The sequence below is a fragment of the Nicotiana tomentosiformis genome, chromosome 4, assembly GCF_000390325.3.
Source record: "Nicotiana tomentosiformis chromosome 4, ASM39032v3, whole genome shotgun sequence".
Lineage (NCBI taxonomy): Eukaryota > Viridiplantae > Streptophyta > Magnoliopsida > Solanales > Solanaceae > Nicotiana > Nicotiana tomentosiformis.
This window is the reverse complement of record NC_090815.1, coordinates 6,087,235-6,098,001: the sequence shown is the minus strand read 5'-3', so window position 1 is coordinate 6,098,001 and position 10,767 is coordinate 6,087,235. Positions and strand designations below refer to the sequence as shown.

Here is a 10,767-nt window from a genome sequence, read left to right as displayed (position 1 = left end):
TTAAGATGTTGTGACGGCACCTATTGTCTACGACTAGGTAACCCTAATAAAAATGTGAAAATAATAAAATGGAAGGAAAACTTAACAACTTACTGCAATAGATAAATGATAACAATGCAGCTCGGCATGTACAATAACCAACACTCTAGTAATACACGGTATTCCCAAAACCCGGAATATCATAAGTCACAAGCTACAGAAGGAAACTAGAATCTCTATACACCAAAGTCTAATAAAAGAAATAAGGAAAGTAGATGACATAGAAGAGAATATAGGAGGACTCCAAGGTCTACGGACGCGGCAGGTATACCTTGAAGTCTCCGTACAGCAGCAAGCACTCTCAGCTAGTAGCGGGGCTAATAAGAAGTACCTAAATTTGCACACAAAACATGTGCAGAAGAGTAGCACGAGTATACTAAAATGGTACTCAGTAAGTGTTAAGCCTATCCTCGGTAGAGTAGTGATGAGGTCAAGTCCGGCCCCTACTGGGATATAATAATAAGACATATGCTACAATAAAAATGAAGTAAAACGGAGAAGACAACAACAAGTATTCACAAAGCAATAACAACACCGCACAATGATATAACAACATGGGTGCTCCCAAGATACCGTATCGTAGTCCCAAAAGTAAATATACAGGGAGAACTCCAGAGGTACCGCCTCGTAGTCTCAAAAGTAAATATGCAGGGAGAACTCCCGAGGAACCGCCTCGTAGTATCAAAAGTAAATGTGAGGGGAGAACTCCCGAGGAACCGCCTAGTAGTCTAAAAAGTAAACACACAACTCAAACCAATAAATACAACAGTTAACAACAAGAATTCTACAGTTAAGACTGATAAATATCAAGGGAAACAAGAAATCAATTAGGCATGTTGCACAAAGTTCAAATAAGCAGTTAAAGCACGTAGACATGAGATATTAGACTAAACATGGTAACTACACATGCTGGTATAACTCAATTAAAATGAAAACAGATCACTACTCGGTGAAAAATCCGGGTTTACAACAAATAGCCCATGTACGCACTCGCTACCTCACTTACACGGCGCTCACATATCACAACAGTATCAAATCCTAAGGGGATTTCCCCCACACAAGGTTAAGCAAGCCACTTACCTCGAAGCAAGCTCAATCAATCAGAAACGATGCCTTTTCCACGAATATCCGACTCCGAATGGCCCAAATCTAGCCAACATTAATTACATACGATAAATACAACTATAAGAAATTAATCTTATTAATGAAATCGAAGCTAAAGTTAGAAATTAGAAAATCGCCTCAAAATGTCTCCCCTGGCCCACATCTTGGAATCGAGTAAAAGTCACTAAATATAAACACCCATTCACTCATGAGTTCACTCGTACCAAAATTATCCAAATCCGATGTCAAAACCTCAATCAAAACCCAAAATCTTAGTTGAAGAGTTTCTTCCCATTTTCCCCAAAATTTCAACCCAAATCCGAAATTAAATAATAAAATCAACCATAGATTAGTGGAATATTACCATAAATAAGTTAAGAATCGTTAGCCAAAAGTTTTCTCTGAAAATCCCTCAAATAATCCCCCAATCCGAGCTCTCAAAGTCCCAAAATTGAAATGGGAAATCAACCCTCGAAATCCTATTTTCTGCCCAGCGATTTCGCACCTGTGGGCCAAGAATCGCACCTGCGGAATTCCCATCGCAGGTGCGGATTCCACTTAAAAACACAGCGTCCGCTTCTACGATAAAAGGGTCGCACCTGCGGACCCATGTCCGCTTCTGCGAATTTCATCCGCTCATGTGGTGTGGTTGAGCGCTTCTGCGGGCATCGTAGATGTGGTACCTCCTTCGCACCTGCAACCCCAGGTACCTCCTCTCCTTTTCGCTTCTGCGCTTGCCTCTCCGCACTTGCGATCCCGCACCTGCAGTTTCCCCACCGCAGGTGCAAAAACACCAGAACTCAGATAGCTTCAGCAATTACATAAGTCCAAAACTCAATCTGTTAAGAATATGAAACACATCCGAGGCCCTCGGGACCTCAACCAAACATACCAACTAGTCCTAAATCACCATACGGACTTAGTCGAGCTCTCAAATCACATCAAACAACGCTAAAAATACGAATCACCCTCCAATTCAAACTTAATGAGCTTGAAACTTCAAATTTCTACAACAGATGCCGAAACCTATCAAACAGCGTCCGATGGACCCCAAATTTTACACACAAGCCATATTCAACATTACAGACCTGTACCAACTTCCGAAATCGGATTCCGACCCTGATATCAAAAAGTCCACTACCGGTCAAAATCTCCAAAAATTCGACTTTCGCCATTTCAAGCCTAAATGAGCTACAGACCTCCAAAACACAATCCGGACACGCCTCTAAGTCCAAAATCACCAAACGGGGCTAACGGAACCGACGAAACTCTATTCCAGAGTCTTCTTCACATAGTTTCAAATACAGATAAAATCCCAAGACTTAAACTTCCGTTTAGGGACTAAGTTTCCCAAAACACCCTAAAAACCAAAATAAAACCTCCCGGCAAGTTACATAAGCTGAAACAGATACGGGGAAAGCAGTAAATAGGGGATCGAGGCTATAACTCTCAAAACGACCGGCCGGGTCATTACATACTCCCCCTTTTAAAACAATCGTTCGTCCTCGAACGAGTATAGAGACATACCTGAAGTGGTGAAAAGATGAGGATAACGGCTTTGCATATCCTGCTTGGTCTCCCAAGTCACCTCTTTGACTGGCTGATTCCTCCACAGAATCTTCACGGAAGCAATGTTCTTCGACCTCAGCTTTCGAACCTGCCTGTCCAAAATAACCACTAGCTCCTTAACATAAGATAGATCCTTGTCCAACTGGACTGAACTAAAATCCAACACATGAGACAGATCACCGTGATACTTTCGAAGCATAGAAATATGGAATACCGGATGAACTCCTACTATACTGGGAGGTAAGCCAAGCTCATAAGCAACCTCCCCAACACACCGAAACACCTCGAATGGACTGATAGACCTTGGTCTCATCTTGCCCTTCTTCCCGAACCTCATAACGCCCTTCGTAGGTGAAACCCAGAGCAAGACCCGCTCTCCAACCATGAATGCAACATCGCGAACCTTCCGATACGCATAACATTTCTGTCTAGACTGGGCTGTGCGAAGTCGATCCTGAATTACCTTCACCTTATCCAGGGCATCCTGAACCAAGTCTGTACCCAATAATCGCACCTCGCCTGGCTCGAACCAACCCACTAGAGACCGACACCGCCTACCATACAGAGACTCATACGGTGCCATCTGAATGTGCGATTGATAACTATTGTTGTAGATAAACTCCGCAAGTGGAAAGAACTGATCCCAAGAACCTCCCAAATCTATCACACATGCGCGGGGAATATCCTCTAATATCTGAATAGTGCGCTCAGATTATCCGTCCGTCTGAGGGTGAAATGTTGTGCTCATCTCCACTCGAGTACCCAACTCATGATGTACGGCCCTCCAGAACCATGATGTAAATTGCGTACCCTGGTCAGAGATGATAGATACTGGTATGCCATGAAGCATGACAATCTCGCGGATATAAATTCGAGCCAACTCCTAAAAAGAATAGGTAGTCATCACAGGAATGAAATGAGCTGACTTGGTCAACCTATCCACAATCACCCAAATTGCATCAAACCTCCCCTGAGTCCATGGGAGACCAACTATGAAGTCCATGGTAATACGCTCCCATTTCCACTCCGGAATCTCTAACCTTTGAAGCAATCCACCTAGCCGCTGATGCTCATTCTTTACCTACTGGCAATTCAGACACCGAGCTACGTATTCCACTATGTCCTTCTTCATTCTTCTCCACCAGTAATGCTTCCTCAAGTCCTGATACATATTTGCGACACCCGGATGAATGGAGTACATCGAACTGTGAGCCTCCTGGAGAATCAGCTCATGCAAACCATCCACATTAGGCACACATTGTCTGCCCTGCATCCTCAATGCACCATCATCCCCAATAGTGACCTCCTTAGCATCACCGTGCTTGACCGTGTCCTTAAGGACAAGTAGATGGGGGTCATCATACTGACGCTCCCTGATACGATCCTAAAGAGAAGACCGAGAGACCACACAAGCTAACACTCGACTCGGCTAAGAAATATCCAATCTCACAAACTGGCTGGCTAAGGCCTGAACATCCAACGCCACGGGCCTCTTTACTGCTGGTAGATAAGCTAAGCACCCCAAACTCTCTGCCCGGATACCCAAAGAATTGGCCACCACATTGGCCTTCCTAGGGTGGTACAAAATGGTGATATCAAAATCCTTAAGCAGCTCTAACCACCACCTCTGACGAAAATTAAAATCCTTCTTCTTGAACAGATACTGCAAACTCCGGTGATCGGTGTAGATATCACAAGGAACATCATACAAATAGTGCCGCCAAATCTTCAAGGCATGAACAATAGCTGCTAACCCAAGGTCATGGACATGATAGTTCTTTTCATGCACCTTCAGTTGTCTAGACACGTAGGCAATCACCCTACCGTCCTGCATCAACACCACACCAAGACCAATCTGCAATGCATCACAATATACAGTATAAGACCCCGAACCCGTAGGCAATATCAATACTGGGGCTGTAGTCAAAGTTGTCTTGAGCTTCTGAAAGCTCTCCTCAGACTTCTATATCCATCTGAATGGAGCACCCTTTTGGGTCAGCCTAGTCATAGGTGCTGCAATGGATGAGAATCCTTCTATAAAACGACGGTAATACCCCGAAAAACCAAGAAAACTCCTGATCACTGTAGCTGATGACGGTCTAGGCAAACTCTGCACTACTTCCACCTTCTTTGGATCTACTGGATCCCATCACTTACTACATGACCCAAGAATGCCACTAAGTCTAGCCAAAACTCACACTTTGAAAATTTCGCATATAACTTCTTTTCTCTCAAGGTCTGAAGCACAGTCCTCGGGAGCTGCTCATGATCCTCCCGAGTCTGGGAGTACACCTGAATGTCATCAATAAACACAATGATGAAGGATTCAAGATAGGGTTGGAACACACTATGCATCAAGTGCATAAATATTGCTGGGGAATTGGTCAGCCCAAATGATATCACAAGAAACTCGTAGTGACCATACCGAGTCCTGAAAGCAGTTTTTGGGATATCTGGCTCTCGAATCTTCAACTGATGATAACATGAATGTAAGTCAATCTTGGAAAACACTCTGGCACCCTGTAACTAATCAAATAAATCATCAATACGAGGCAATGGATACATGTTCTTCACTGTGACTTTGTTCAGCTGGCGATAATTAATGCACTTACGCATAGAACTATCCTTCTTCTTCACGAATAATACCGGAGTACCCCAAGGTGACACACTAGGCTGGATGAAGCCCTTATCAAGAAGCTCCTGTAACTGCTCATTCAAATCCTTCAATTCAAGAGGAGCCATACGATATGGAGGAATAGAGATGGGCTGAGTGCCCGACAATAAATTAATGCCAAAATCAATATCTCTGTCGGGTGGCATGCCCGAAATATTAGCTGGAAATGCATCTGGAAAGTCCCTCACTACTGGAACTGACTGAACTGTAGGGGTACCAGTACTAAAATCTCTCACATAAGCTAGATACTCGTCACACCCCTTTTCAACCATTCGTTGAGCTTTAAGAAAAGAAATAACTCTATTAGGAGTATACTCTAAGGTACCTCTCCACTCTAATCGCGGTTATCCAGGCATAGCCAACGTCAATTTTAGTGTGACAATCAAGAATAGCATAATGGGGCGACGACCAGTCCATGCCCAAGATAACATCAAAGTCTACCATGCTAAGTAATACTAAATTGACTCTGGTCTCAAAACCACTAAGAGCAATCAAGCACGACTGATGCACGTGGTCCACAACAAGATAATCTCCCACAGGAGTAGACAATAAATAGGGGAACTCAAATGAGCAACGGTGAAGTACAAAAATGAACAGAAAAGGGGAACGGGGCTACAACTCTCAAAACGACCGGTCGGGTCGGTACATCCTCCCCTTCTTAAGCAAACATTCGTCCTCGAAGGGGTCTAGAAACATACCTGGAGTCTCAAATAGGTGTGGATATCTGCTTCGCATCTCTCGCTCGGTCTCCCAAGTAGCCTCCTCAACGGGCCGACCTCTCCACTGCACCTTCACTTAAGCTATATCCTTTGACCTCAACTTTCGAACCTGTCGACCCAGAATAGCCACCGGTTCCACACCGCAAGTTAAATCACCATCTAACTGAACCGTGCTGAAATCCAAAACATGAGACGGGTCGCCAACATATTTTCGGAGCATAGAAATATGAAATACTGGATGCACACTCGACAAGCTAGATGGCAAGGCAAGCTTGTATGCCACCTCCCCAATGCTCTGAAGTACCTCAAACGGCCCAATGAACCGAGGGCTCAACTTGCCCTTTTTCCCAAACCGCATAACACCCTTCATAGGTGAAACCTTCAGCAGAACCTTCTCCCTAACCATGTAAGACACATCACGGTCCTTCCTATCGGGATAGCTCTTCTGTCTAGGCTACGCTGTGCGAAGTCGCTCCTGTATCAATTTAACCTTGTCCAATGCATCTTGAACCAAGTTTGTACCCAAAATCCTAGCCTCACCGGGCTCAAACCAACCCACCGGAGATCTACACCGCCTCACATACAAAGCCTCATAAGGGGCCATCTAGATGCTCGAGTGATAACTATTGTTGTAAGCAAACTCTGCGAGTGGCAGAAACTGGTCCCATGAACCCCCAAAATCAATGACACACGCACATAGCATATCCTCCAATATCTGAATAGTGCGCTTGGACTGCCCGTCCATCTGAGGGTGAAATGTTGTACTCAACTCCACTTGAGTGCCCAACTCTCGCTCTACAACTCTCCAAAACTACAATGTAAACTGCGTGCCTCTATCTAAAATAATAGAAACCAGCACACCGTGAAGGCGGACAATATCTCGGATGTAAATCTCAGCCAGCTGCTCTGAAGAATAAGTGGTGCCCACTGGAATGAAGTGCACGGACTTGGTCAGCCGATACACAACCACCCAAATAGCATCAAACTTCCTCGAAGTCCGTGGGAGCCTAACTACGAAATCCATAGTGATCTGCTCCCACTTCCACTCTGGAATCTCTAGCCTCTGAAGCAAGCCACCCAGTCTCTGATGCTCATATTTTACCTGCTGACAGTTAAAACATTGAGCTACAAACCCCACTATTTCCTTCTTCATCCTCCTCCACCAATAGTGCTGCCTCAAGTCCTGATACATTTTTGTGGCACCCAGATGAATGGAATACCACAAACTATGGACCCCTCAAGAATCAACTCACGTAGCCCATCCACATTCGGCACACAAATCCGACCAGAGATCAAATGTTGCACCACTTCTTCCAGTCAGCCAGGGGATTCTAGTTCCAGGGTGAACAGGTTTCTCCAGTTGGATCCTCCAGTGTTCACGGGTACTAACCCAGAGGAGGACCCCCAGACTTCATTGATGAGATGCACAAAACTTTCCGAGTTATACGTGTTACTGAGACGGAGTCAGTGGAATTGGCTTCCTACCTCCTGAAAGAGGTGGCATATTCTTGGATTGAACTATGGGAGGAGTCCCGTGAAGAAGGGACCCCTTCGGTGAAGTGGGGTGAATTTGCCGATACCTTCATTGATCATTTCTTGCCTGACGAGACTAAGGCAGCCCATGCTACTGAGTTTAAGAACCTGAGGCAAGGTAGCCTAAGTGTTTGGGATTACCATATGAGATTCGCGTACTTGTTTAACTATGCTATTTACATGTTGCCCAATATGGAGGCTAGAGTGCGCCGGTTTGTGCAGGGCCTTAGTCTCTTGGTAATTAATGAGGCCGCTACAACTGCCTTGAATTCTGATATGAACCATGGTAATATGGTGGAATTCGCTCAAGCCATAGAGACTCGCAACTTGAAGAACAGAATGGAGCGAGAGGGTAGCAATAGGGTCATCCAAGAGGTTTATTAAAGGTATTGGGTAGTTTTGAGCAGCAACTGTGATTAGAAATTTTCGCTATGAGTGTTATCCTTAGCCCCACGGTGGGCGCCAAACTGTTTACCATCAAAATCGGATAACAATCGAATTTATACGCGGTTTTAAGGATATGTGATCTAATTTGATACAAAGCAAGAAATCAGATTTAATGTGGAATTAATTAATGGAAAGATAATTACAAACCACGCAAGTTGAACAACCTAGGCCTTGTGAGTTTAATCTCCTTTGAAAGGTATATTTTCAAAATGTGTTCCGGATGCTCTTATCATATGATGTTATCCTTCGAGAATGTGTTCAAAGTATTAGTTGGGTATAAGAATATTTTGACTCAAAGGTTTATCTGCTGCATAATCTGTTCTTATAATGGTTAATTCTTCCAAGATTTTGAGTAAGAATTGGGGAATAATTGATTGTGGAACTCTCTCCCTCTCTAGAGCCTTTTCTCTCACTCACAATATCAAGTTCTCCCTTCAGGAATGGTCCATAGAGTCTAAATAACGAATTGGAGTCAGGTTATAAAAACCCAAAAATGAAGCTCCGAAATGGGAAGCCAATTCCACTGCCTCCGTCTCAGTAAGATTTGGAGATTATATTATTTATCAAATCCCCTGGCTGACTGGAAGAAGTAGGTGCAACATTTGGCCTCTAGGCCTAGGAAGCCACTATTTGAGCCAATATCTGTATGGCTCATCTAAGATCAACATCAGAAATAGCAGAATCAGAAGTTGGAACTGGAGGTGGAACTGGTATATCAGTTTGAGGAACTGTTGCACCTTCAGCGGGTGTAGGGACAGGTGCGGTCTGATCAATTGTAGTAGAGTCAGGCAGTGCAGTAACTGGAGGAATATCCTCACTCGTTGGGTGCTCACCTGCATCATCCATTATAGGATCAACTGTCACACCTAGGGTGACATTGGCTCTTTGGCCAGTTCTTGTCTTCTTCTTAGGTGTCATGTACTAAATATTAGAGCAACTCAAGAGTTAAAGGAGGAACAATCTTACAACCAGTTTTATCGCACGATCAAGAACATGAAAGAAGGGTATTATTCCTAAATGCCCATGTAGCATCCTAATTATAGATGTGGTCGACAACACACCGATAATAAGGACTCTACTAGACACGACTCCGAGACATCCTAGGACACATTAAAACCTTAGGCTCTCATACCAAGTTTGTCACGCTCCAAAACCGAGGAGCGTGACCGGTGCTCAACCGAGTGAACCCGACCGAGCAAGCCTGTTAGACTACCCAAACTCATCCACGAATGGAGATAATATATGTTTTCCTTAATTAAACAATAAAGTGGTCATATATGCAATTACCAATTTCTTACCATAAGTTACACTATTTTTAAAGTCTCTAATGGACAAGTAATACAACTACAACATAGCATAGTTTCTCTCTCCCAGCACCAATACACAACCCACACTATGTCTACGGAGCCTCTATAGATAAAAGAGAGTATAATGATAATGTTGGCAACAAGGCCCCGGCTATACCTCAAACAGAATACACAAAGTAAAAAAGATTCATGACCCCGGATTGAAGTGGGGCTCACCAAGTCAGCTGGGAAGAAGGTGCACTGCTATCACTGACTAATATCTTCTGTTGTGGAACTACCTGCATCTATTGAAAGATGCAGCGCACCCAGCAAAAGGAACGATAGTACTGTCGAATAGCACTAGTATGTATAACTAAACACCCTCTCAATAGAATGACAAGTAATACAAACAAGATTATCATAATATCAAAGGAAGCTTTAATCAACATCAAACCTCAATTTAGTAATGGACTCAGTATCCATAGTCATACAACATCAAACCCTTTATTTAGGCTATTCAGATACTTAACTAGCCCAGTTTCTTGTTAGCCAAGCTTTCCTGGACTAGGTCTCTCTTTCTCGAGTAAAGACCAAGTCAAAAAGGCATGAATCAATGTTTGCAACCATTAATTCTAAAATTAAAGTATGAACAAGGCTAAATAACAAACACTCAATCCTAAACAAGCATTAAATTAGATACCCATAAGGTTTACACACTAGTGTTCGGTCACAAACCTAGTAAGTATCTAGCTTTTCATAGTCATAACCAATTCATAAGTCTGCCTCATACCAAAACTAACATAAAACATGACCATGCAATCTGATCATCGACAACAGACTCCCCCACTTGGCTCGAAGCCACTGAACTTAATAGTCGATAACCCACAATGCCCTTACTCCATAACTGCCATGTAGCTCTAACAATAAAAATAGCTCAAATCATCTGTTAAGCGCATATCCATCCTCGCGATAGCCGTGTGAACTTCCCCAAGCGATACAAACTAAAATTACATCACATAATCTACTAATAGGAAGGAACATCTCGCAGAAGATAATCCACCTGCTTTGCCTCAAACTTCCATCTCTCTATGACCTTTCATGGCCACAACCACTATACAGTTAGTAAATCCTCCCGAATCTAAACTCATCAACAAGACATAACAATCCACTTCATTCCATAAATGTACAACATGAAAGACCCCTCAACATGCCCATATCTCGAGATTGTACCACACATCAAGATAGAAATCAAGCATCCATAGTCTTTTCGCATCCCAAACAACATTCTTCTTATCACATCCTAACCATCTAAGCACACCCCCACAATCATATAATACTCATCATATTGCTACTCAACCACTCTCTGAGCCATCAATCCCACTCCTAGGGACACTAC

The 10,767-nt window shown here is 43.4% G+C and overlaps 1 protein-coding gene across 1 annotated transcript; it reads left to right on the top strand.

Moving 5' to 3' along the window:
- Positions 1-7,527: 7,527 nt before the first annotated feature.
- Positions 7,528-8,022, top strand: LOC138909197 (uncharacterized). The gene has a single exon (XM_070200384.1). The coding sequence runs from the start codon at positions 7,528-7,530 to the stop codon at positions 8,020-8,022; it is 495 nt and encodes a 164-aa protein (XP_070056485.1).
- The last annotated feature ends 2,745 nt before the right edge of the window (positions 8,023-10,767 follow it).